At 48.6% G+C, this 27,800-nt stretch overlaps 1 protein-coding gene across 2 annotated transcripts; it reads left to right on the top strand.

Annotated features, from left to right (window-relative positions):
- The first annotated feature begins 6,120 nt into the window (after nt 1-6,120).
- FOSL2 (FOS like 2, AP-1 transcription factor subunit) lies at nt 6,121-24,226 on the top strand. 2 transcript variants are annotated; one of them, XM_062571943.1, is made up of 4 exons: nt 6,123-6,624; nt 12,343-12,597; nt 16,302-16,409; nt 17,959-24,226. In XM_062571943.1, the coding sequence occupies exons 1-4, from the start codon at nt 6,526-6,528 to the stop codon at nt 18,466-18,468; spliced, it is 972 nt and encodes a 323-aa protein (XP_062427927.1). In that variant the 5' UTR covers nt 6,123-6,525; the 3' UTR covers nt 18,469-24,226. The 2 variants fall into 2 exon arrangements, with proteins under 2 accessions (XP_062427928.1, XP_062427927.1); XM_062571944.1 differs by lacking the exon at nt 16,302-16,409 and having other exon boundaries at nt 6,121-6,624.
- The last annotated feature ends 3,574 nt before the right edge of the window (nt 24,227-27,800 follow it).

Here is a 27,800-nt window from a genome sequence, read left to right as displayed (position 1 = left end):
AAGAGTATGTGCGAGCGTGCCGCCCGCCTGCCTTCTCCTCCTCCTCGCTGCACTGCCACTGAGTACTTTGGAGGGGCTGAATCACTCAGATGGGAACCACGAGCTGTCTGATAAGCTCGGCTGGGTGATCCACTCGGCCAGCGCCGAACGCTGCAGAGAATAACGCTAGAGCCCCGGCAGGGCGCAGGCATGGGCCGAACCTGCCCGCGTGGCGTGGCCTGCGATTGCCCTCCCCAGCGCGGCCAAGGGGCCGGCTCCGGCCGTGCCCAGCGTGGGCGCTTCGAGGGACGCTGCTGTCCCCAGCCTCTGTTCGGACGAGCCCTAGGAGCGGCCGTGCACTGCCGCGGCGGCTTTGCCCTGTCCTCCTCAGCGGGCACAGCACGTGGCCCGTGAGATGTCAGAAGACCAAGTCCCAGCTATGTCTGCTCCAGGACCATGAGGCCCCACAGCCTGGAGGGCTCCAGCTTCCCTTTGCTGTGTGCACACGGCCTCTCTCACGCCTGCGAGCACGACGCTGTGCTGAGCAGCAGCGCAAGTTAGCCTCGGTGGGCTGTGGTGACAGCAGGGCCGCGCGGCCGCTGGGACGTGAGGCGGTATCTCTGCTCGACCTGGGGAAAGGCAAGCCTTCGCGTTGCTGAGGCAGGCTTTCTGCTGGGCAGACAAACATGGGTATCAAGATAAGAGTGTTCCTCTTACACCAAGAGATGTCTAGAGCTCAGCTGTTGGGATCTCGGTTCCCATCTTTCACAGCCCACATACTCTGGGGCTACGAGGGAGCTTGCTCGTCCCTAGGCTGGTATCTCCTGGAGCTGTTTTCCTTTCTTAGACCAGCAAAATGCTATAAAATATGCGGTGTGGTCACTCTTAATAACCCCTTGATCCCAATCCACTTCTTGCACCTGCTTCTCAGTGGGCAGGGAGGACCTTTGTTCTGGAGCAGTTTAAGCAGGCTGAAGCTGCTTCTGCTTTGAAGTAGTGTTTGGCTTTGTCTGACGTCTGGGATTGCTGTGGATCTGATCCTGTGCAGAGCCAGCGGGACTGCTGGCCGAGGCACTGCGCGGCAGCTGCCCCGCGGCACTATGTGGACAGGGTACTGCACCAAAAGCAGTCAGCACTGCCCCGTGCCGCCTGGCCGTGGAGGACCACAGCCTCCACCCTTGCCCAGCCTCCCCAGCGCCCGGCCTGTCCTGCCCCGTGCTGGAGGAAGGAAGCATTTTGTCTTGTTCCCCTAGGGAAGATGCCAAAAAAGCAAAGCTGCCACGTGTGCAAAGCTGGTGGGAGCAAATGGGCAGGATGAGGATGAACGAAAGGGTTTCACCAAGGAAAGGGCTCCCAGGAGAGGTTGGGACAAGGGGGCTTGGACTCATGTGGTGCTGCTTTAGCCTGCAGCCTGGGCCATGGGATTAAGTCCTTCAAGGCCATGCCCCAGGCTGGGGTGCAGGGAACTAATGTGGGGAGAGAGAGACTCCTGTCCTCACCCCCAGCTTCGCTGAAGCTTTGCGCAAACGGCTGAGTAGCACCGTAGCGCTCGGCTTTATCCTGGACTTCAGGACTGCGAAAGAGTTAAAGGAGAGCCGATCGCCAGGCTGCAGGAAGAGCGGCAGGATTAGCTTCCTTAGGGCGAAGGGGCCGTATTGCAGCAGTCAGTTACCCGGCTGGCCGGGGAGGTAGGTCTGGCCGAGCCACGCGCGCTCCAGCGCACGCAGCGGCGTCTCACGGCAGTCAGTCACCTGAGAGCAACTCAACGGGCGTGAGTCACTCCTGCAAAGATAAGGCGCCTTGCTGGAGGGGGGCCCTGTGTACACACTTAGGCCTTCCTAAAACAACAGGATTATCAGTGGCAGAAAAGCCTCTGTGATCTGACGGCTCACGGTTGGGAAAAGCACTATGCTTGGTGAAAGGTGTTTGCCGAACTATGTCCAGAAACACTTTGAAGGAGAAAACCTCCATTCTCTCTTGGATATGCGGGAGTACTTAGTAAATAACTGTAATTAAGTGAGAGGTGGTAGCTTAAGAGCTCATTCCCAGAAGTTAACATCAAAACACTTGCTCTTAGCACTTAGTGAAACAATATAAAAGCAAACTTCTTGCGCAGATGAAAGTATAGTTGTTGGGAAGCACTGAACAGCCCTGGAAACACATATGCTGGCTTTTCAATGAAGGAAAAAATCTCAGGAAGGGATGAAACTGCTTATTTAGCAGCTTCTTAATGAACGGTCACAGATACAGTGCCCGCCTGGAGGAGACAGAGATGAGTTTTAAAACAGGAGATGAGTAACATACAGGCAAAAAAAAAAAAAAAGGCTTATGCCCTTTCTGGGGCTCTTCTGCAGCTTCCTGTCCCCCTGCAGTGCCCAGGGGTCATACTCCTGCTCCTCAGGCCCATGCCCCAAAGTGTCCCAACTCCCCTGCCCAGCCTGGAGGCTGCCCCAGGCCACCAGGGCTTCAGCTCGCCCAGTGCCCCGTGCAGGTAGCTGCAGCGCTACAAAGCTTTTCTTCGCCGCTTGCAAGTCCACCTTGTCTTAAGACAAGGTGATTACTGCAGGTTTCTTTGTAGGTAAAGTCTAAAGGATTTTAAAAGAGGGGTGCCAAGAGAAAGAGGAACGTCACTGTAATTTTCCCTTTCGACTGCAAATCAATCATTGCGCCTTTAAGAACGTGGGACGGTGCAACTGATAGAGCAGGGCCTGGAAAGGGAGTCCGAGAGCAGGAAGTATTAATCCCAGGCTCTGCCACGCACTCGCAAAGGGCTAAGTGTATGGTACTACCAAATGCCCTTACAACTTGCTCCTGCAAGCACACTCTTAAAAGCATTCCCAGGTCTTCGTTTCAGTCTACTAATTGCTACAGAAATGCAGGAGCGCAGGCAGCCAGAGTCTCATTTGCCTTACAATGATCCTCTCCTGCCCTGGAACCTGGACTGGTCTTAATTTGTCTATGGTTCAGGCAAGAACGGACTAGGCAGGCATACATGTTATCTCTTGTTCTTTTGGAAGCAGGCAGTGTATTGCACAATGAAGCTCAGTCTGTATGTGGATTACAAATGCGCGCGTCTGGGGCACTGAGAGCCAGGCTAGCCTGTGTTGCTTTGATTCCCACCCCCCAAAAAAAAAAAAAAAAAAAAAAAAAAGTATTATAACAGGCTGATACCAAAATGAGAAGTCTCCATGATGCTGCTTACTTTTCCTGTTCACTTTTGTATGTGTGGCTCTTTCTGGGTGAGCAAGTTTATGAGGCCAGAAGCAACTCTAGCAAAGTCACTGCAAGTATACTGTAAAGCTTGCCTACTTCAATACCTCATCCAAAGGCTGTGGGTCAGGTGCTCGCTGAGGGTAAGGTGGTGCAGATCAAGCCGAAGTTCATTGACTGACACTAAGTGAGGGTTTGGCCTCAGGTGTGTTTTCAACTTCCTACATTTCTCACAGGACTTTTAACTTGAGGATTTACAAGTGTCAACTAATTGCATGCATATTAGCTGTGTCTGAATATTAAAACAGCATGTCTTGAATGTCATTTCCAGAAAGTTGATCCCAGACAAGGTCTACTGCAAATTTGGTAGGACGTGGTAGATGTACCACAATCATGTTGGAATAATGTTTGAAAACAGCACTCAAAATGTTTGTACTTGAGCTGAAGTATGAGGAAAGAAGGTATTTTAGCTTTAACAGTGAGCAGAAAAATATTATAGAACCAGTTCTAGGAGTAAGGATGGAAAACCCAGTCTCTCTACTAACAAAATGCCCTAATACTACAGCTATAGTATCTTTTCTCTCTCCACTCTCCTTTTTTCCTGGCTGTCTTTCTGGATCAATTACTCTTGCATTCCTTGCTGCACAGTAGCTTCATTTCTACAAGACCACCAGCTTGATTTAAAACATGAACAAACCCAGGGTTTATTATCCCCAATTAGAGCCATGGTTCATGTAATCTGGTAAATCCCAGGGCAGCCAGTAGCTGGTACCTGAGGAAAACTGGAGGCAGGAGAGCTATCCAAGAGAGATGACCGGCCAAAAATAAAACCTTTTGTGAAGGTTATTTTTATTACAATATGTGTTTTTTCTGTCTCTGTTCGTCTCCTAACGACTGCAGGCTAATTCCTCTCACATCTTGAACTAATTCTTCTTCCAGCAGAATCAGGCATGTGCAGATCATCTCTCTGACGTACAAGCAAAGGGGAAAACAGCGTCACAGTCGCTCGGTGCCTATTAAAGCAACTTTCCCCCCTCCCCAGCCCCTCTCTCCTACGCAATGCAAATTGGAAGCACTAGTTTATTTTTATAGCCCTGGCCCCACCTCCCCCAAAGTTAGATACTGCATGAAATAGGCCAGCTAACTGGGATCAAGAATTTCAATTGCCTGGAAAATTAAGGTGCTGAAAACCAAACAGCCTCAGCAGCTTTGTTCCCAAATGCCTGGCTTGTCGGGTGCTGGAGACGTCTCACTGACGTGCTGCTGCTTTTCAGACTTCCCCCAGGGCTCCGGGGTTCTCATCGGTGTTGCTTTTCCTTCCCTAGGATGGCAGAGGGAGCATAGGAAAGCCCATCGCTCTCCTGCGAGCTCCTGTGAGAGGACATTTGTCCATGAGACAACTTAAATGGGATTTTGTAGCTTGAATTTAGGTGACTTCTCCTTGTCTAACAGACGAATCCTCTAGGGAGGATGGAAAAATACACACCTCACTTTTAACAGCGACACTTTAATAATCTGTATAGACTCGTGTAATTGCTGTATTTGCCGTGGCTCAGCGGAGGCCCCCGCTCCTGGTGAGGACGGGGCTGCCGGGCGTGCTTCCGCCACCTCCCAGCCCGGGTGACGCGTGGCAAACCTCCTCTCGCAACCCCTCTTTGAAATGAGCTGTCACAGTCCTGCTTGCCCTTGAATTTCTGCCCTAAATCGGCCTCCATTTGTTACCTACCATCACTGTGACAGAGGGTTGTTGGCAGGCCAGGATCCGCTAAGGTTAAAAAAATAAAAATAAAAATAATTAAAAAAAAAAAGAGAGAGAGAGGGAGAGAGAGAGATTAAAAAACAACAAAAAACAAAGCGGTCATACCCAGCGCCCACCCAGCCCAGCACGCCGCTGCCGTGACCAGCCCCGAGCAGCAGCGGCGCCGGGCCGGGCGCGCTCCGCTCCGCGCCGCCGCGGGCCCCGCGCGGAGCCCCGGCCGCCGCGCCGGGGCACCAGGGCGGCCCGGCGGGGGCAGAGGCGCCCGGCGCCGGGTGGGCAGGACGGAGCCTCCGCCGGAGGGACCCTGCTGCGCGGCGCGGGGCGGCTGTGCCCGCGGGCAGCGCGCTTTTTGCCCTCATTATTATTGCTGTCGCTGTTGCTGCTGTTATTACTATTGTTTTTACTGTTGTTATTCCCCCCCTTACTACTTGCTCGGCCCCGCGGCGGCGGCGGCGACGGCTGCCTCCCCGCCTCGGCCGCGCCGGGCCCCGCAGCCGGGCGCCGGTCTCGAACCCGCGGCGCGGCGGGCGCGGCGGCGCCGTTCCCCTTTAAATCCAGCCGGAGCGGCGGCCGGCGGAGCAGGGAATCCCTCTCGGAGCGCGTCATCCGCGGCGAGGAAACCCGCGCTCGCGTAGTGCGACGCAAATGACCATTTTTGGCAACATGCGACAATGGAAGGGACCAAGCGGGGCGGCGGCGCGGGGGGGCGGGGGAGGAGGGAGCCGGGAGAGGGCGGCGCCTGCCGGGAACCCGCCGCGCCCCGCCGGCGGGCGCCGCCGCCGCGCGGGGCGCGGGGCCGCCGGGCGCCGCGGGGCGGCGGGGGCGGCGGGGCGGGGGGCGGGGCGGGGCGGCCCCCCCCGCGGCGGCGGCAGGTGGGAGCGCCCGCGCGGGCGAGGTGGGGCCGGTGCGCCGCGGGTTTGACGTGTGCGAGTGCACATGGTGCGGCGGCGGCGGCGGCGGGGCCGGGCCGCATAATAAGCGCCCGGGGTTGACGCGGTGCCACTGCCGTGAGTCACCGCGGGCGCGCGGAGCCGCGCGCGGGGAGCCGGGCGTGGGGAGCCGCGGGCGCGGAGCCGCGCAGCGCCGGCCGGCCGGCCGGCGCGCAGGGGCAGCGGCGCTTTTATAAAGGGCGCCGGGGGCGGGGAGCCGCTCCGCCCGCAGCCCCGCGCCGCGCCGCGGGCAGTGCGCCGGGAGGCGCGCAGGGCAGCGCAGAGGTGCGCGCCCGCCAGTGCGGCGGGAGTGGGTGCGCGCCTCGGGCCCCGCCGCCCGCGCAGCCCCTTCCCCGCCGCGGGGTTTCGCTGTCCGCCTGCGCCTTCTTTTAAATTCTGATATTTTTTTTTCCTGGTTCTTCTTTTCCGCCCAAAGCTTTTTTTCTTTCTTTCTTTTTCCCTTTTTCTTTTTTCTTCTTTTTTTTTTTTTTTTTTCTTTTTCTTTTCCGGCGCTCGGCGAGCCCGGGGAAGGCGAGCGGCGGAAAATAAAAGGCCGGGCGGGAGAAAGGGGCGGGGAGACGGCGAGGGAGCCAGCGGCTGCCGGAGCGGGAAGGCGGGCGCCCCGTCTCCCCGGCCCCGCCGCGGACCATGTACCAGGACTACCCCGGCAACTTCGACACCTCCTCCAGAGGCAGCAGCGGCTCCCCGGGCCACCCCGAGACCTACCCCAGCGGCGCCGCGCAGCAGGTAGGGCCGCGCCCGGACGGGGCGGTGGCGGCGGCGGCGCTGGGCTCCGCGCCCCGCGCCGCGCCAGCCCCTTCGGGACGCCGGTTTGGCGGAGTTTTCCGCTGGTTTCGGTCGGCGTGTGCGCGCTGCGCCGCGCAGCGCTGCGCGTGGGGCTCTGGGCGCGGGGCTGGCCGGAGCCGCCCGTCCCGGCGGGGCGATGCGGGGCCGGGGCAGGGCCGCCGTGGGCATCGCCGCGCTCCCGCAGTGCGCTCCGCTCCGCGGACGGTGACGGCCCCACGAGCGCGGGGCTGCTGCCCCTCCGCTCCGTCCCGCTCTCGTTCCCTTACGGAGCTTCTTTTAATGCACGTATTTATTTTGCCTCCTCCCTTCGTCGCCGCTTTCCAGGTGCTCCGGCGTTTTCGGATGGGCTGGCTCGCAACAGTTTGGGCGTCCTCGCTGTGCGGTGGCTTTGAGAGGGCTTGCGTGAATTCAAAACGCTATTAAAGCCGCCTTAACGCACACGCGGGCACACCTCAAGCAGGCTCTATTTAATCTTTTGAGGTCTCCCTGCTTTCTGCCCCTGCCCCCAAACTTTCTGTCTGTGGTGGCGAGACTATTTTTACATTTCCCATCAGTGAGACCTTCTAAACGCTCACTGTGTGATAGTTTGCTTTTTCCTGCTGTCCAGACAGTCCTTTGATTGCCGAGAGTTGCTGGCTGGTATTTAGCTGTTGATCAGTTTTCCTGTTCTCTTGACCTTCCGAATGCAAGGGTTTTTTTTGTTTTGTTTTGTTTTTTTAATGGGATTTCATATGATCTGGTTACACTCTGGGATAATGCTTCTTTCCTCTTGCAAGCTTCTGGTCTTGAGTAATAAATGGAACTTGAAGAATGGAAGATATTTCCTGTTGAAACTGCATGAATTCGTGGATGTAAAAGACTAGTAATTTTTTTTAACAAGCCTTTTCATTTTTCCTAAGAAAACATCTCAAAACGGCTTGTATGCCTACATAGACTAAATCCACCACTTCAGTGGAAGGCATTACACAATCGGGCCAGTTATACAAACCTAGGTTATTTCATAACTTGTTTACATCAGCTGGCCTATCCTCACTCTTTCTTTTTGAGAGTTGTGCTCTTCCCCCCTCTCCCCTCCCAATAATATTATTTCTTGTGCGGCTTGTACGAGTGAACTGGCAGAGTGAGCACATTTCTGTCTTCACATCAAGAAGTCATAGGATCATTAAAAAAAAAAAAAAAAAAAAGTCCGCTATTAAACTTTGCCAACCGTACCAGCCCGTGACATTCCTCCCATTAAAGAAGTTTTACCAGAAATGACTCTCCGCATTTCCCAGCCTTCTCCAAACGCATCTCGCTGGTGCCCTCTGTGGGCTGCGCTGAGGACGAAGGTTTCCAGGGATTGTAGTTTGGAAGCAGATTATTCTCAGTTTTACAGTAAATGCCAGGACAAGGCGGGGGGAGCAGAGCGGTCCGAGAAACCAAACGTGCTTGGCAAGCTGCAGAACCTTTGGTTTCCTTCTCAGGTTCAGGAGATGAACTAGACTGAGGCACATGTGTCAAGAGGTTGTGAAACTCTGGCCGTGCTTAGCGTTTGAGCTACAGAGAGCTGCGTGAAAGGGGCCGAGACTGCTTTTCCTCCCTTCTATTTCTCTGGTGTTGTGCGTCTTCCCCAGGCAGCTTGCATGTGTAGTGTTTGATATGGGTGCCAGAAAGTAGTTTCTAAGGTTACTATCTTAACGGGGCTTTGAGCAGGACGCTGGCTTAGTGTCCAGAAAACAGAAATGTTTTCTTTAAGAATCTGGGAGATTTCTCAAGGCCCTGTGTGTAGTCTTTCCCTTGATCCTTACAGATGTTGTAGATTAGGATCAAATGCAAGCATTGCCTTTACCCTAGGAATTGGGCTGTTTTGCTGATTCTGGGCTGTGGAGATCTGCAGAGCTTTATCTCTCGAGAAAGTATGCATTGCAGAAATTTTTCTTTTTTATTTCCCTAAGCAAGAAAAGATGCATCAGTCACATGTTTAAGTGGAAACTGTGTCTCTGAGCCAAAACTTTGATGCTTTTTAATTATTTTTCCCATCCAACACAGTGCTGGAACATTTTTCTTTTAAGTTGCGTGTCATGTTATATTCCTAATGATTGACTTGCCATGTGGTAAACATAGACTTTAATGGGAATAATTTGTGTGCTCTTTCCGACCAGTTGACTTTGTTCTGAAATATCCCAGTCCTATGTCCACTTTTCCTTCAAGTAGGAAGGGGAAGTTCATCAGGGGGTTTTATTTGTTATAGGATATACCCCCTCTCCCCCCCAGGTTTGATATTTGTTTGTGGATTTGTTAGAGATCTACTATTGTTTTGAGGTTTCCCCCCCCCTTCCCTTCCCCTGGCCATTTTACCCTTTTCTAGACTGGTTTCTGGTGCAGCTTAGCACTTGTGGTACAAATGTAACTGGAGGTCTGGAGGGGAGTGGAGGTGCAACGTGGCACCGTATAGAAACTCCTTGCTGAGATGGAGAAGAGAAACTGTGGAGCCAAAGCCTGAAATATTCTTCTGCTGCTGTATCTAAGTTGTGACCTGCTAAAGTAGCCTGTTCCTCACCATGGTAGGACTCGCTGGAGACTCCCTTGAATGTGGATCTCTGAGGCTGTTCTCCAGCCCCTTATTTTAAGGCAGAGTAGAGACCAGTCTCAGTTCTTTGCACTCTAAACAACAGGACTCTCTCCATTTGTTTATTTAGGTGGTGGGCTTTTTTTTTTTTTTAATGATGCTTTGATCTGTATGTTGCTTGGGTCAGGAGGAGAGGGGTGGCTTTGTGGCTGAGCATGTGTGCAGCGCTGCAATCTGGTTATCGCCGAATCTTTGCTGCGGCCCTGCAAGCCTCTCCGCTGAGAGCGCGGGTCCGCAGAGCCGCGGGCGGGCAGAGGCTATTCCTCCCTTCTTGGACAAGGCAAGGAAATGGCAGAGAGGTCCCTCCCGGGGAGGGTGAGGGGGAAGCAGGCGAGGGCGGGCAGCTCCATGGTGGAGGCGCTGCCAGGCGGATGAAGCCCTCTGAGGGACAGGGAGAGGTGGGTGCCCTTTGGGGAAAGGTCTGCAGCTGCAGGACGAAGGAGGTAGGTGCCCAAAGGGGCTGTACAGGGAAGGTGGCAATGAAGTCAGGGCCTGCCACTGCAAATGACGGTGTCGGGAGCCCTGGGCAGAGCGTTTTGGTGCAGCAGGGTTGGTGGCGGCACGGTGTCCTGGCGGGGAAGTGAGATTCGTGGGGAAAAGCTGGCCAGTCAGGAAGCAACGCTTAGGAAATCCAGCCGGAGCCCTGCATCTGGAGGCTTAGCCTGACGCAGCCTTGTGTCCCTTAGTAGATACCTGGGGGGGGGGGGGAGGGACAGGCTCTCATTTTGGAGAGCTCTCTAGGACGTTTCAAGGAGTTAGAAAGCAAGTTTATGGCAGAGATGGTGGGTGGCATGGGCAGGGACAGCAGTCTGACTTGTCTCTTCCCCAGGTCTGAAAGCAAATGCTAGGGAGTCGCAGAAGGATGAGGCTGAACTGAGCAGCTTCCCTGCAGTGTCCCGGGGACTACTGTTACAGTGAAGTCCTAAGTCAAATACAAGAGTGACTGCCAGTGGAGAAATAGCCACTTGATGAGTAACTTGGGTTCTGATCTCTAGGTCAGACATTTGTATCTGACTTTCATATAGCTGATTTTGAATTTCCTGACCTCTGATGGGAACTTGGAGCCGGTCATTAGGTGTTGTTGGAGGGTTACAGTAATATGGTGTTGTAAGGGTTGTTTCCTCTGGAATGCAAACAGCAACTGCACAGTGAAGCACCAAAAATCTCAGTATGTTTTTTCAACTGAAACCTTCTAGCAATCCTGCAAAAAAGATAGAACCCTTTCTTCTCTACTTTTTGGGTACAGGAGGAATAGCACAGGTAGACAGATGTAATGACAGAAGTCACCTACGTGTCTTTGAGTTGAGAACCTGTGGTTTAACTAGTTTCATGCTTCCTTTTGAAAAGTTAAGATCCCTTTGTAATGGTGCTGTGGGTTGTGATGGCACCAAGGCATCCATTCCTGTGCCATGTGGTCACAACCTACACTGGTGATGGGTACAGCAAGGAAGGGGATCTTCATCTATAAACCCTTCTGTAGTGTTCACAGTTTCCAACCCTGAGCCTTTCTAACTAGCTCCTGAAGATGGCATTCTTCAGGAATGTGAGCCTGTTTTGGATTCAAACTCCAGGTGTATTATTGAGGTTCTGGTGGAGATTTTGCCAAGGCTTTAGTGCCACTGTCATCCTGTCTGCAAAATTCTCCATCTGCTTAACTTGATTCAATCCTTCCCTCTCCTGTCCTTTCTTGCTTGATTTTTGAACTGTCCAAAACTATAGTTGGGATTTGTCTGGGTTTTCTGCTTTCCAAGCTTCAGCAGCTGGACTTTTTCTGGATAATACTGGCTCAAAATGCTTTAGCTATCAGAATGCTTGCAGTAGCCTTGGTTTAACAAAGCACATAAGCAAGGTGCTTGACTAGGCACACCCTGAAAAGGAAATCTATGAAGTGCTGTGCCTTATCTTGGATGCTTACCTGAGCTGAGGTCAGGCTGATGCAAGGGTTCTTGCTTCTCTGGGAAGTTAGTTTGTTGACCCAAGAATGTGCATTTTTCACAGGACCGTTTCAGGGGTCACAGATCTACAGCAGCTATCACAGCTGGTCCTGCGAGCCTCATCCCTTGCATAGCGAGTGCTAAGATTGCTGGAGCAAGGCATGTTTGTCTGTAAAACTGAGTCTGACCATTGAAAGGCTCCTGAAGAGAGCTCTTCATAGACAAAAGCATTCTTTCTCTCTTACTTCCCCCTCCGGGGACAGGTGATTGTTTTCCTTGCTGTTTAGTGCCAGCACATTATCCAGATGGATTTACCTCTGTCTGAAACAAGGTGTGCATGTATTTTGGAGGAGATCATTACCTACTGCCTTGGTTTTACTGCTGCCGTGTTTTGTCTAGACAGTGTGGAGAGCTGCAGGGAACTTGTCCAATCTGAATCCTAAGACCTGTTTTATAGGCTGCTATTAAAAAGCATATTCTTGCACGTAACCATCCCAGGGCTGGGTTTCTTACGCTCTGTGCATAGTGAGCATAGGCCCACTGAACAAGAAGCAAACTGTTGTTCTTGCTATGGAAACCTTGAATGAGCTGAGCCAGAATTTCAGGGACATCCTTTGGTAGGAGGCTTTGCACTGCTTGTTAAAGACATTTCAGAACTGAAGTTTCTCTTCCTTTTCTTTGGATTGGCAGAGAAGTGTTTTTCTAGAAACTCTTTAATTCCCCTTTTGCCCCATGCCGGAAGCAGTGGTGGGCTTGTGTGGGGGAGGGTGGCAGCAGTGGGGACACTGCCTGGGAAGGGGGGGGCTCGCATACGGGATGCTGAGGAAGGAGGGAGGTGAGGAAGTGGGCTGGGAGAAGGCGAGGTTAATCCAGAGCGGAAGCGCTTTCTGTATAGGGCCACGATGGGTAGGAGCAGCCTGGGCTCCTGCAGAGGCTCCCAGCAGACCCTTCCTTTTTTTCAGGTGCTTCTGAGCCAATTCTAGCTCCTGTTTTGGTCCTCACTGATGCTGCTCCTTAGGACCTAGCTCATTTCTGAGCAATCCTCCATGTTCTGCTTTCATTGACAGTTTCTTCTTTTCTTTTTCTTTCCCTCTCTCTTCCCTTACCACATTCTAGAAATTTCGAGTAGATATGCCAGGATCAGGCAGTGCTTTTATCCCTACAATCAACGCTATTACAACCAGCCAAGACCTGCAGTGGATGGTCCAGCCCACAGTCATCACCTCCATGTCAAGTCCTTATTCTCGCTCACATCCCTACAGCCATCCGCTGCCCCCGCTGTCTTCGGTGGCCGGACACACGGCCCTTCAGCGACCTGGCGTGATTAAAACGATTGGGACCACAGTGGGCAGAAGACGAAGAGATGAGCAGGTAATTGCTGTGGGGAAAGTGACTCAGGGTATCTCAGAAATGGGTGTACAGAGATTTCCCTGCACAAGGGGGAGTCCCCTGCAGCCCCCTTAGAGGATCTCCCAGCCCCAGGCGGGAGAGTTGAGGTCTGTCCTATGTGTTGGACATGCACCGGGGTTTTTCAGGATGACTACAGAATAAGCTGGAGGGTGATTTTATTACTGCTTCCTCATCATAAGGCAAGAGTTAACCAATCTCCATAAAACATTTCACACCGCTGGGCCACACTGTGGCTTGGTATCAAAAGCAGGTGAAACTCTGAAGCTGAACCTTGGGTTTCGGTTTGAATGTCTGTGACTGCCACTCTAAGCAGAAGGAAACCTCTGAGTCAACAAAAGAGTTTTACATTGGCTCTTACTTTTGTAAATGACCCGAGTGCATCCACTGGTATTTTATATATGCTCTGTGGCAGCCAGCCCTACTCTAGTCTCACTTTTGGGAGATACCGGTGCCAACCAGAATTTTGCAGAGAGGAACAGCAGCTCCCTGTAACATCTTAAGTCTATTAGAAGGAGCCTTCTGGATAGCTGGGATTGAATCAACCTTCCCACTGCAAACATGCAGTTGCCTCATCCCTTTACAGGAACATGGTGATGATCCCATGAGCAGAGCTCTTCCCATTGCTCTCGAGATGGCATTTTCATAGCTGGGGTGAGGTTTGCTCACCCTTGCTTGGATTGCTGCTGCCTGTGCTCAGTCTTCTGCTTTTATTGCAGGGCCAGGACCTTGGATCCTGTGCTCAGGCAGGGGGTGGACTAAATGCAGATGTCTTATCCTGAAATCCTTTCAGTCATGTGAATCTCTCATTGTCAGAAACCGCCTTCTCCAGGGCTGTCTAATGAATATCTATCCACAGTGTTAGGCTTTTTTTTTTTTTTTAATAATACAAGATATGAATAATCTAGATCTCCCCAAATTGTTCCCAAGCAGCAGTTGTGTGGGTCGCTGCAGAGAAATGTAATGAGACACACTGCACACCCTCAGCACATTAGAGCGCTGTTGCACGAGGTCTGTTTCTAATAAGGCACATCAGCCCTACTTTTACTTCCACGTCATCTGTTTTGATTCACAGTCCGATTATTTTATATGGAGTCACTGCCTGTCTTATAAACCTAAAAGGCAGAGAAAGGGTTAACGGTGCTTGTCCAGAATAAGGTGCACCTCTGTTCAGGGAGCCATGGCAGATGCACTTCAGACCTGGGTTTTTTAATCGGGAGCGATGAGCGTGACCCTCCGCGGGGCACACGCGGCTCCTACGGTGTGTGCCAGCCCTTTCCGTCCCGGCTACTTCCCGGTTCCCCGCGCTCAAGGCTCGTGCCCAAAGGAAAGGAAGCTCTCACGAGAACTGGGAGAATAATTAGCAACAACTAATTTGTTTGACAAATGCTGCCTCTGTGTTCACAAATTGGCCGTGAAGAGATCACCATATTCTCCAGTTTATTTGTTGTTCGGAGTTATTTGCTGAAGGATGTCTGCCAAGCAATTCCTGGCCTGTGGCTTGTTTGCAAGCCGTTCATTGTGGGTCATTCAAATCCAAGCCCTTTTGATTAGACACGTGCTAAGTCAGTACCCGGGCGGTTTACCGTGACTCTTTGGCTCCGATTTCCACTGTGAACGCTGAATCGGAGTGCCTTTTTGGAAAACACTGTATAACGTCTTATGAAAAGAGCCTGTTTTGATGCCAGTGAATGCACGTATTGGACTTGGACAAACCACAGATAATGCATACAGCAGGGGCATCGAGAGTGCCAAATCAAACTGCTTTCAAATAAATCCAGCAACTGCTTACAGAATATTCCTTTTAAGAGCCATTATAATGTTAAGCACGTCCAGATTAGGGTTTTCAGTTCTGTCTCTTTGAGATTTTTTTAAAAGCGTAGCCTCTGAGATGGAGAATATAAGAATGACTGAAGGCCCTGGGAGGAATAATTTTGTTCTCCCAAGTATTTCAATGAGATCTGTGCTTGTAAAGCATAAAAGGGCACTTGAAAATTGTATACAGAGGCCCCAGTCAGCACAGAATTTACATGCATGCCTAATGCTGTGCTGCACTGAAGATACTTGTGCAAATACATGTTTACCCTCCACATGTGTGGGCTGGCAGTTGAGCAAGCAGAGCTGTACCGGGGAAGTGGTGCCTGCAGGGGCTGTGCTTTGGAGGGGGCTCCTTGCTGAGGGTGAATATGCCAAAACCCCAGCTGCTGCCCACCAGGGCAGAGATAACCACTTGCTCTGAGATGGATAGCTATAACCTGCTGATGGAGAAGCTTTCAGGTGCACAGCTTATGTCCTGAAGTCCTTGCTAGTCTGAGAAGTGCTTGTGTTGCTCGGTGTGCAATCTAGGGACTTGCACTGTATCTGGCTGAAACAGCAGATGTGTCCAGAAAAAAGCAGAACAGAGCAAGGGAAATGCCCAGGGATTCAAATAAACTCTCTGAAACTGAAGGTTGAAACTTAAGGAAATAATAAAACAAACCAGAATGAGGTTAGAGTAAGACTAAAACTAAAAAGAAAAGATAGTAAAATGGTGACTATCTTGCTTGTGATGTTGACAGTCCTAGAAGATATTAAAACAGAAAGCTTTTAAGGAAAGAGGTTTTTTCCATTCTCTACTGGTGATTACACAAGATCAGACAGAGTGCTTCACCCAGACCACTTGTTTCAATTCAGTTTGCAGTCACTGGTCTGAAGCCCCAGCAGCACGTGCCAGCTCAGTGAGGCTGAAGCACACGGCGTGGGGTCATTTCACGGCAGAGGAGGATGTGTCGTGTGGCTCTGTTTACCAAGTGTATGCTGTGAATCCCCACACCGATCTGTTTGCACTGGCTCCTGCGATCAACGAGCAGGCAGTGGTGACCCTGGCAATGTTGGCTCCGTTCACGCTGCTGGACTTGCTCACCTTTTGCTTGCAATGATACAAGCATATTTGCCACTGCTGGGATTTATAAAGCCTTGTCTCAAACTTAAAATGCTAAGCCTGACTTGAGCAGATCTTGTGGGCTCCTGCTCACTTCCTCTGGTTTCGTAAGAGTGTAACTCTATGGGTTTCTATGGAACTGTTTCTGATTTACATCAGTGAGGATGTCAGCTGGCCTCAGGAAGCCCTTGATATCACTGGAGCCTTGCCTGCTGATGCAAGAAGCACAGTGTGCTATCTTGCTTAGTGCTTGAACATCTGAGGTCAGATTTTTGGGTGGAATATAAATCATTGTTGCTTCACGGACTTCATGAGAGCTCTGCTGATTTCCCCCTCTCCCCTCCACCCCATCTCCGACCTTCAAGCTAACAACTGTTTTTGTGTGGGAAGCAGCAGATATTTTCTTTCAAGAAAGAGGCACTTACAACATCATGCTCTGGTTTTGCTTAATGTACCACCCAAGTTGTGAAACAATCTGAGCATCTTTTATCTGTTTGGCCTTGGTGCAGATTCACTGTCCTCTTACACAATCTTCCCCCTGCTCCCCACTGTCTTCTCCTCACCCTTCTGCTAAGACCCGGTACTAGCAGAGATACTTTCATCTTCTGCTCATATCAGTCAAGAGGGGGAGTGTAGAGCATCCTGCTGGATCAGGCCTTTTTTCTTTGCGTTGTGGTTAAATCCTCACGAACTTGAAGGAATGCCGTGCTCAGATCTGATTGTGGATTTTCTTGGCGCTTACCCGCAGCTGTCGCCCGAGGAAGAAGAGAAGCGAAGGATCCGGAGAGAGAGGAACAAGCTGGCAGCTGCTAAGTGTCGTAACAGGCGTCGAGAGCTAACAGAGAAACTCCAGGCGGTACGTGCTCTGCATGCAGTTTCTCTTTCCTTGTCGCCCCCCTTTGGACCAGCTCACAGGGCATTGCTTTCCCTCTGCTAGCAGGTCTGAAGAAGATGCTGCAAAACACACACTGCCTTTACCTTCTGATGTTGCTGCTCTGAGGCTGACTGGTAGTGTTGCCCCTTCCACAACTCAGGTGGCGAGGGCTCAGGCCTGGTGCTCAGGAGTCTGAATTCCTAGTGCTGACTGCCCAAAACATCCTAGTAACTCTACTCTCTTCTAACCTGCCTGTTAGCACTAGTTGTCCTACCTCTGGTCTCTATCTGTAAGTGAAAACAAAGATGCTGTGTGTCTCAAATGCATGCCCTGAGGACAAAAGCACTGTATGATCACCTGAGAGCAGCAGAAAATGAGGCAAATGTACCCATCAAAGCCGCATCCTTTAGACTAACCTTTGGTTGGTGATAACTGTTTTTGCACAAAGGAAACACCACAGATATATTTGGTCTGCAGTTCCTGGGGACGTGTGGCCCAGTGTCACAAGGGAAACTGTTAGTTCTGCTAGAAGAAGATAGGAACGGATGTAAGAACTGTGGGGTGAATAAGAAACTGGCTGAAGAAGAGGCAAGGATGGGTTGGGGGGTGGAGAGGGGAGGTGTGAGGCTAGAGGGAAACCTCCAGCACCACTCCTCGAGAAGCAGTCTGGGATTGGTCGTATTTGATTTTTTTTTTTAATTAACCATCAGAATTTATTAACAGCAGAAGCAATGAAAGCGCACCAATGAAATGTGCTGCTGACTCAAAGCTGGGAGGTATTCTCAGTGTGGGGGGGAAAGGACATCATACAGGAAGAATTTAAGGATCCTCATGACTAAACTAATAGAAATGAGATGTATGAAGTGGGAGGTCATATCCTGAAGGACTGAGGGCCAGAACTTCTCTTAAATGGTGAGGTCCTTGCTCAGGAAGATACTAATAGCTCACAGATTGACTATGAACCATCAGTTTGATGTGACTGCAGGAAAAGCAAATGCAATAACTCCAGGATGCATCAAGAGATGATCCAGTGGAAGTGAAAGTGTTCGTCCCTTGTGCAAGTCTCTGGCCATACCTCATCTAGAATATGTGCTACAGAGAGAAAATGGGAACAGACAGTTCAGAGGTTGCTCTACACTACCCCCCATCTGGGAGAAAAGAGCTTAAAAAAAAAAAAAAAAAAAAAAGCGGAGAGAATGTGAATGCTCTGTGTTAAGGCATCTGGGAGATAGGCAGTGAGGGAGAAGATATGTAAGTCAGAGAATGAGACAGAGGTAGAAACTAGCCATGAAAACATTAGGGCAGTGTGATGAGAAGACCATTTGTAACGCTTAGATTAGTAAAGTTTGGGGTAGCTTCCCAGAAAAAGCAGAAAATGCAAATGCTCAACTAGAAATGGCCTGATGCATGTTTGACCCATGAAGGGACTGTGATATATCTGCTCATGACTGCAGCAAGCTGGACCTGGTTGCTGTGTTCTGGGTGAGGAGCCCAGAGCGCTGATATTTACTTATTCCTCCTTTGTCTGCAGGAAACTGAAGTGCTGGAGGAGGAGAAGTCTGTGCTGCAAAAGGAGATTGCTGAGCTCCAGAAGGAGAAGGAGAAACTGGAGTTCATGCTGGTGGCTCACAGCCCCGTGTGCAAAATCAGCCCTGAGGACCGCCGGAGCCCGCCATCCAGCAGCCTCCAGAGCGTTCGGACTGGAGCGAGCGGAGCGGTGGTGGTGAAACAAGAGCCTGTGGAGGAAGAGATCCCATCTTCCTCTTTGGTCCTTGACAAAGCCCAGAGGTCTGTCATTAAGCCCATCAGCATTGCTGGAGGTTTTTATGGGGAGGAGGCACTCAACACTCCCATCGTGGTGACCTCAACACCAGCCATTACCCCTAGCTCCTCCAGCTTGGTGTTCACCTACCCCAATGTGTTGGATCAGGAGTCTCCGCTCTCCCCATCTGAGTCCTGCTCCAAAGCTCACCGGAGGAGCAGCAGCAGCGGTGACCAGTCCTCGGATTCCTTGAACTCTCCCACCTTGCTGGCGTTGTAAACCCCCTGCGGCTCCCTGTTGCCAGTGTGTTACATCCCCACCCAGCACCATGGGGGAAGCTCCCCTCCATGGCGTTAGAGACAGGCACAGGATCGTTCAAGTACTAGGGCAGCAAGAACAAGGATGGGGAAGTGCCGCAGCTCCAGGAGGGAGAGCGAGGACCAACGCCAGCTTCCTGGAGGCTGGAAACGACAAGGGTGGGACTGACGCGCGAGGACTGTTTGGAAAGGGTGATTTTTTTTTTCCCCCTGTAGGGACTGCCTATGGAAACCTCTTCATGGCCATAGTGGACTTAAGAAAACACTCTTGACCAGGACTGAAGGCGAACTGGAGATAGTCGCTAGTAGTCCCTTTCCTTTGTGAATTGATCTGATCGGTTATGCTCTGTGCTTAGATCATTCTGGTTAGCTAATTTTACTAGATCTTTCTTTGCCTTTCTCTCTCCCTTTCTGTTTATCATTTCCAATGTTGTCGATCCCATGACATTTCATCCAGTTGCTCTGAACTCTAAAGGCTTGTTAGGATCTCTCCTCTTGGGCAGGGCTGTGGGGAAACAGGTGGGGTTGTCAAGGCTGGAGCAGCATGGTTCAGAGGGCAGTGGGGGTCTGAGAGCAGCACAAGGGCTCAGCAACAAGGGCAGAGCTCATAATTCAGTGGCACAGTGTCTGTGGCACAGACATAGTGAACAGAAGGCTGCAGAAGATATATTTATCCTCCTGGTCTCCTCAAAACCCAAAGTAACATCTCAGGGCCAGAGTAGCATCAGAAGAGCTGCTGGGGCAGCATTTTCAGTGCCTTTGGCAGGGTTTTATCCCCCTTTGGTAGATACTAAATCTGCTGCTTGACTCCTTTGTTTACTTTTCCTGGGTTGCCTGCTGTCTAGGAGTATTACACCTTCCTCCCGTCACAGCTCCTGACTCAGATGCTGAACTCTTCCTATTAGCAAATCCTCCCCTTCCCTTGGCTGTCTTTGCAAAATGCCACTGAGGGCACTGAAGGTGCCACTGAAGAAGAGGTGGCACCACACGCCTGTAAATCTGGCATGGAGATTAGTAGTGGATAAGAGGGTGAAAGTATCTGACTGACCCCTCAGTGGCTCTTTCTTTGGCAAGCAAAACAGCACACATTGCTGCAGTTGATACTAGTGGGTGTTTGCTCAAAGATTCCCAGCTCCTGAGGTTGGGAGGAAGGTGACGGCGGTGTAATCTTGGGTATAATGCAGGCCATAAGGCACTCCTGACCAGCCATTGCATGCTCCAAGCAATGACCTGTTTAAATTACAGCAGAGCTTTTGGCAACCTCTGGTTGTGATTGACAAATTGACATTGGAAGAAAATTGATTACCATTATTTACACCTCAGACTTTGGCCTCCAGTGTAATTGATCTGGTTTTGTTGGGGCTGATTGGCTTGAAGACCAGAAACAAATCAGAGAGCTCTGCCCCTAGCCCTGGGTCCTTGTCTCCTCTAACCATGGTCTTGGCTGCTAGTACCAAGGGCACCAGAGGGCACAAGCTGATGCTCTAATGCATCTTTGTTGCTGGTGTTCACTACTGAAAACCACAATGTGCTTAATCTGTTCCTGCCCAGACCCAAGCTCAGTTCCCGTTAATGTCAAGGCACTGAGAAGCCATGGCCATGTGCACACTAAGATTGCCCAGCTTATCAGCTGCTTAGGAGGTAGCTCTTTGGTCCAGCCTGTTGAAGCTGTGGTGGCAGCTATTTATTTTGAAGTGGGATTTTTGTTGTTTGTTTGTTTAATCAATGGAAACCTGGATAATTCTTGGTTAGGCTGGACCTGGATAAATGCAGTATGCAGTGGTGGGGCCAGTTCTGTGAGATGACTGTTCCTGCAGCTCCCACTGACACCACAGAGAATTAATGAAGTTCAGTCTAGTGGAACCGGACCTTTACTCACCAGGGCTGGATTCCCTCCAACCTTGGCTACTGCCCCATTCCTTGAATCATTTCAAAGCGACACTACTTTGGCTCTAAAGGTAGGCTTTTGCTCTCCCCCCCCCACACACACACACACCTCGATATTTATCAAACTTGCCAGAAATAGAAAGAGATGAGTGATATTTTTCCTTTGTAGAACTGTCAGTGATTCAGACTTTTTTGTTGTTGTTTAAACGTTTCCATCATTATGCTAATACTAGAAGTCTGAAATTGAGCTTACGCAACAAGTAAAGCTGATAACGTCCTTATGTGAACATCAAGACTTCCTTCTTAATGAAGTAGATATTAAACTTTTGGTAGTTAGCCCAGCTGATCATATTTTTGTACAGTTTTGTGTAGATGATGTCAGTATAGGAGAAACTGCTGTCTCTTTACTTGTCTCCATTTTGCCAGATGCTTGTTTGGGCCAATCTGGATTTAGAATCTAAGGCTATTCAATAAACTGTTCCTACGTGTCACTTACATCTATTTTGGGCAGAACGTAATATTGACAAGTAGGGGATGTTAAAGTGAGGCAGCTGCTTTGAGGCCACCTGATCACAGGCTTGCAAAAGATCCCTGGAATCGAGGCTCAGCTGACAAATCTGGAGCATTCCTAGCCAGGAGTTTGGGAAGTCAGATACCTCCTCAAACCTGAGTTAACAGAAGTCATAGTAGGATAACAAAAATCTCTTTTTAAGTCTTGCTAGCCCTTCGTTAAAGATGTGATGTTTTTAACATAGTGACTTGTCACCTTTTCAGTTGCAGTTCAGTTATGTTAACCAGCTCATCATCTGTGTATCTGTCTCCTAGACAAACAAGCATCTTTAGCATTGTAAGACAAGTTTCCTGGAAAGCAAAGGGTTTATCTAGCTCTGGTAAGCAGGCAGGTAGCAAAATCCAATTGCATTTCTGAAAAAATCTTGAGATGTGGCCTTTGCTGCACTCAAACCCCATTGCTGCCAGTCTGCAAAAGCAATCCTAGAAATCCACGATGTTTATTTTCATATTTAGCTCAGTCCTTTATGATAGTTCCAAATTGCTCTCAACAAGTTACTTAACTTTCTTTCTTTTTTCTTTTTTTTTTCCTTTCTTTTTTCTTTTTTCTTTTTTTTTTTTTTTTTTTTTTTTAAAAAAGGTATGAAGTCCTCAGCTAAGCAAGATCTTAAATGTGGGGCATTATCACTTATTTATACCAGGGAGTCCATGTCCTCATTTGTATGGGAGAGGCATACAGCCCAAGGAAATACGTCATTCTACCTTTACTTTTGCTTCACTTAATTATTGCCTCAAGGAGCTGCAGCTGGCTCCTGCCCACCGACTTGTCACTGATCATCTTGGAGATGAGACACAAGCATCCCCTTTCCTGCCTTGTGATACCGAAGGGAACAGTTTGAAACTACACATGAAAGATGATCATTATCTGCAAGAACCCAAGTACTTTGTGGCTGCCTGTCTTGTCCTCCAGTCCTTTCAGAGGATTTCTGTGTTGGAATCGCTGGTCTTCTGCCGTCTGTATTTTGTGGATCAGCAATACCTTATTTTAGTTTCTAGCAGGCGGGTGTAGATTGAACTGTCTAGCTGTTTTGGTCTGGCCCTGGATTCTTTTTTTTTTTTTTTTTTTTTTTTTTTCCTTTCCCGAGTTTACTGATGTGCTTTTTGGGACCATTCCACAAATGGTGTTTTCTATGAGTATCTTCCCTGATGACTCCTAAATGTACAGTGTCTCCACTTTCTGCATGCAATAGGGGTGAAGGACCTATTAGAACTAGTGTCTGACCAAAAGTTGTTCAAGTTGATAGAAAAATGCCCAGAGAATTTCAGCTAGTATTGGGTCAAACCCCTGGTGACTGGTCCAATGAAGCATCTAATAACAGAAATAATAATAAATTGTTCAATGCCCAACTGGGAGGAGCAGTAGCAGCCACACTGAAGGAAACACTCAGCTTCCAGGTGATGTTTGCCATTCCAGTTTTACCCTCATTCCTCCTCCCCCCCCCTTCCCATTGCCTTCATCCATTCCTTTCTTGTAGGTGTGGAGACTGGGTAAGTCTCAAACTGCTTGTGGTGTGATGGGATTTGGGACCAACATGCTGGGGACAGTAGCTCTCTGTTGTGTTTTTATAATTATTATTTAAATGATCTATTTAGTTCATCTGATTTTGCTGCTTACTCTATGTAGGATCCACCTGGCCTTCATCCTAAATGAAAAAGAAAAAACAAAATGAAAACAAACCTAAGGCATTCCCCTAGTATCTTATTTATTGGCAGGCAGTCATTTTGTGCCTGCTGCAGCAGATCTGCCTGCCATTAATTTAACATCCTCCCAACTCACATTCCTAGGTTTTGGTGGTTGTTTTTTTGCTTTCTGTTTTTGATTTTCTTTCATTCTAAATAGACTTCTGAAATGTTAAGAAATTGTATTATGACACTTACAAGTTCATTTTTGTTAGAAAGGCCAAGTCAAACATTTTAAGAGGTGGGGGGAACAGTCTGCATTTTATTTCTTATTTATTTATCATGTTTACATCTTTTTTTTTCTGTTCAAGACTTGGATATAATAAAGCATTAAAAATACTCCAATCTTCTTTTTTTAGGCTAATATTTTTTTTCAATTCTTTAAATAAAAGATTCTGGGTTTTGTTGTTGTCTGTATAAAATGTATAAAGAGATATGTTTCTAAAGATGCATTATCATTCCTCTGTGAACAGTAGGTGGAGTTGAGGACAAATCTCAGAATACAAGATAATAATAAAATCCCATCCTGTTTTACTTGTTCCCCTCCTATCCTGTATGATTAAAGGGTTATTCCACTTTCTTGTTTGTGGTTACTTGATATTAAAACCATATTAAGATGTGTAGAAAATAGACATCCAATTGTTTTTGCTCAGTGAGAGGATAAAATGTTGTATATATATTGATATACTGTGTAGTTCAAAGTAACATCAATAAGGGATAGTGCATCTTTATTAGAGCGATAAGTTACTAGTGTCGCTAAAGTCTACTTTAAGATCCTCAGACGTAAAAAGGGCCTGATTCTGAATCCACTTTCATGTGGGTAAATTGAGAGCATCAATATTGTTTCACTGCTGCAAAGCAGATGTCAGAGGTGGAATCAAGCCTCGGTGATTAATGTGCAACCATGAGGATTATTGAAGGTTTGGGGGCACCGTTATCTTATTTTCCTCAGAAGTTTTAGATCATGGTTTTTCTTTTTTGTCTGCGGTGAAATAGTTTCTGCCAAGGAGGTTCTTAAAGGTGACTGTTGAATTGGGACCCTTCTTTGCTCGTTGTGATCTTTATATAGTTCTTGCAGTCATGGAGAATCTCAGCTCTGAGGCATTCTCTCTGGTGTTGTCTCTTTTCTGTTCTTGTTATTTTACTGTAATACAGGCCTACAGTATTTGCACTAAAACAAAAAGCTTGTTAGAGAAAGCTTGCTGCTATGAAAGAAAGAACATATTAAAATGGTTTTGCTTTTACAATTTTAACTGAGTAGCATTTTGTAGAATAAAATCAATTTAGACTGAAAAGAAAAATGTCTTCTCTTTTTTCCTCTGCACTTCCCCTTCCACCCTCCTTTCTTTTCCTTCCATTCCTTGGTGGTGTAATGTTTTTCCCTCTCTCCCCCCCTTCTCCTTTGGTGCTCAGTTGTAATGATTGGCTGTATTGTTGACTATGCTGCTGAGAGTTTTGACACTTGTAAATCCTGTTTTAATGATGTTGTGGACACTCTTTTGTATAGCAAGAGCTAACTGGAGTTCTTCTCTCTCTGTTAATTGAAGTCATTAAAAAGCTCCCTTTGCCATGAACAATTAAAAGCTTGCACGTTGCTTCAATCCGAACAAATGGGTACAGCATTGCCAGGTGCCCGACTGTAGCACGTTTCAGGGCTTCTTTCATGGGAGCAGCTGCAATCCAGACAGCTGTTAGCTGCAACAACGGTAAATGGGGCAGAGGCTAACAGAGCAGACCACCTGGGCTAAAAGGCAAATAACGCATTAATCCTTTCATCCTCCTTTCAAAAAGAAAGGGATGGAGCTAAGAAAACACACGATGAGATGACTGCATTATTATTATTATTATTATTATTATTATTATTATTTTAAACCACCTTCAGGTAGAGGACTCAAAAGCTTCTGCTCTGAAATCTTGGTCTGGGGTGGTGTCTTCACTAGCGATGAGGAGGAGATTGAAATGGGATTGCCTCGCTCACCTGGGAACAGCTGCAGTCTCTGGAGTGAAGGGAACTCAGATATTTCAGGTTATGAGTGTAGGATGCTGTGTGCAAGTAAAAATGTGGTGGTGGTGGGGGGGGGAGATGTTAGATGAGTCATGATTAGCCAAGCTGGCATCCTTACTCACTGGTTTCTTTAGGAGTAACGTCTGCTTTGGCTTCCTGCTGGTCTCTGTCTCTGTCTTCTCTGGGAAGCTGCTTTTTCCACTACGCTCTCACAGCATAGGAAGGAAGGAGATAACAGAAGAGATGCTGGAGTAAGTTTTGAAAGTTTTTTAGTGTATGAAAACATTTCTGAAGTCATGAGGAATGCCGAAAGCATCAGTCACCAGAATGGGGGATACATGCACATGCCTATGTGAAGTGAGCTCAGTGGTCAGGAATCCACTCTGTAACAGAGCTGTCACGAAGCAGACACAGGACAGCGTGGGCTGTAGAGCTGCAGCCAGCTGTAGTGTGTCCCAAGGATAACACAGGGGTGAGGGGAGAGCCTTTGGAGGCTTGCTTCAATTGCACTGGTCTTTGTGGGGCCGTAGGAGAAAATAGCTATTTTGAGGCTATTACAAGGAAACACACTGAAGAACCCACAAGCTTCGGCTTCTAATATCTGTTTCCATGGGGCCTCAGGCATAGGGGAGTCCCCATTTGATCTGTTGGACCCAAGCTTTCTTTAAGGGGAGTGCCTCAAGGCTTTCCTGCATAAGTGCCTGCCTGTCTCACTGAGGGCTTTCCCATCATGCTGGTGCACAGAGGCATCCAGCCTCAAGTTTGTCAAACTGGCTCCTTTGGCAGCGTATTCCCCACCACCAAGAAAAGGGTAGCAGAAGGATATGTTTTCGCTTGCCTTCTGACAACCTGAAGTGCTCCCTCACCTCCTGTTTGCTGACAGTGCTCCTCAAAAGGGGTTAATGTTACTTGTCTCCAAATGCTAGTTGCAAGGTTAGCCCTCCTACCTGATTTCCTCCCAGCACTGACTGGTTGTGACTATCTTTCACCATCATTAGCTCGCAGATGCTGGAATGTCCACACACTTACTATAATTTGTCTCTGAAAGCTGAAACTACACAGCAGAGCACAGTGTTTCCCACTAGTCTACTAGCTGTAGGAAGCTGAATTCAACCACATTGTCATGGAAATTGTGTTTTCCCCAACATTCTCACCCTGTTTTAGATTTCTACTTCACCTAGGGAATTTCCCCTTTCTTACACAAGTTCACACACACACTGCCCAGATGTATAGATCTTCTGCAAGAGAGGGATCTGCGTGTTATCAGGAGGCCAGCGATGGTTCTGGTGTGGAGCCATGCCAGAAGAGAGGTAGCTCATCCCTTATGCAAAGAAAAGATGCTAGGAACATCTGCACTAGTAACTCTTCTATCAGGATCAGTATAAGGCTCACTGGCATTTTTACTGTGCACAAGAATTAACAGCTGCTCCTGGTTCTCTTTTGCCTGTCCCCTCCCCATCTACAGAGACTACCTCTGAACCTTCTCCACAGTCACATTCCTTAGTGAAGTACCAAGAAATGGTTCATCTCTGTAGGCAGTATGTGAGGGTAGCTAGGTCTTAAAAATTCAGAGGTTTCCTTCCACACTTCAAATGTAGTCAACCCTGTGCTCTCCACTGGTCTTCACAGCAGGGGAGACCCTGCTTGGGGCAGAACTTTTGTGTCAAGACAAAACTGTAGCCCAAAGGAGTGACCTGAATATATCACATCAGAGATAGCAGTAAGGCAGCTGAAAGATTTTTTTGTCCCCTTTTAAATTAATCTAGACTCTATAGGAGCACTGTGGAAATTCTGCAGCCAATGGAAAGAATAATCATGTGCTAAACTTTAAGAAAGTTTAATGGCAAGCAGAGCTGGAGTGGGAGTGTGGGGGAAAGGAGAGCTTCCAGAATGCTGGTTTGAAGTGATGTTTCCACTTTGATGTGGGAAGGATGTGAGAGAGGAAAACTGTGACATGGGTATTGCATCAGATACTCCAAAGTGGAACAAATGATGCATTTTTGAAAAAAAAGAAAAAAAAAAAAAAAAAAAAAAAACCAAACCCACCACCTTATGGTCCTACTGCTACTGATGGCTGTGACCTGATCCTCCTGAAGTTTCACATCATCATAGCAAACTTCTTGAATTCAAATGTGCCCGTCCAGTGTTTCCTGCTTTACCTCACATGGCACAGGTAAGGCCCCCATTTAGCAGGGTAGATTGGTTACTGTTGGCATTAGGAGCAATGTAGATAGGTTATTAATCAGTGTGGAAGTTGCTGGGGCATGCTCAGAAGGCTGAGGTTGAAGAGAAAATTTTTCATGTGTATCCTTGCATAGTGAGACCCAAAACACCTCAGGAAGGTTTTCCTTGAAGAAGACAGGACAAAGCTGTGAGGAGAAGCTGAGCGAGCTGGGATTGCTTAGCCTCAAGAAAAGAAGGTTCAGGGAGGATCTTATCAATGTGACTAAATACCTGATAGGGGAGGGAGGAAAGGAGATCAGTCTGACTCCCAGTAGTACCAAGCGTCAGGATGAGAAGCAGTGGTCACAAATTACAGTGTAGGAAATTCAACTTTTATATATATATATATATATATATATATATATATATATATATATATTATTTATATTTTTTTTTTCTGTGAGGGGTGGTTGAACACTGGAAGAGGTTGTCCAGAGAGGTTGCGGAGTCTCCATCCTTGGAGATATTTGGTCCTGGGCAACCTGCTCTGGCTAATCCTGCTTTGAGAAGGGGGTTGGACCAAATGTTCTCCAGAGGTCCCTTCCAACCTCAGCCCTTTTGTCATTCTGTGAAATGCTTTTGAATCCACATAGTCCAGAAGCTGTCTCTTTCCACCTCGCAGTATACTGCAAGTGTATTTCTTTCCCCACTGCAGCGCTATCACATTTGAACTCTAGAATTCCTCTGTACTAAATATCAGCTTTTTTGATGCTGGCTATGCGAGGTCAAACAGATAAGAACTAAGCTGGGAGGAGGATATCATGGCAGACAAGAATGTAAACTGCTCAGCATGCCAGGGTGAGCCTCAGATTTCTCCCTTTGTTTTGCATGCTCTATTCCACAGACCAACATGGGGGAAGAGAAGGAGACAGGCCTTACATGGCTGTAATTAAACCCTGGATCCCACAAAGGATTGCATCCTTTCTGCA

The sequence above is a fragment of the Rhea pennata genome, chromosome 3 (assembly GCF_028389875.1).
Source record: "Rhea pennata isolate bPtePen1 chromosome 3, bPtePen1.pri, whole genome shotgun sequence".
Classification (NCBI taxonomy): domain Eukaryota; kingdom Metazoa; phylum Chordata; class Aves; order Rheiformes; family Rheidae; genus Rhea; species Rhea pennata.
The sequence above is the reverse complement of the archived record's forward strand: the minus strand, read 5'-3'. Positions and strand labels throughout refer to the sequence as shown.

Coding starts and splice junctions, on each gene's coding strand:
- FOSL2 (XM_062571943.1), top strand. CDS start 6,526: ATGTACCAGGACTACCCCGGCAACTTCGACACCTCCTCCAGAGGCAGC. Junction 6,625..12,342: donor CCAGCGGCGCCGCGCAGCAG/GTAGGGCCGCGC, acceptor ACCACATTCTAG/AAATTTCGAGTAGATATGCC. Junction 12,598..16,301: donor GAAGACGAAGAGATGAGCAG/GTAATTGCTGTG, acceptor GCTTACCCGCAG/CTGTCGCCCGAGGAAGAAGA.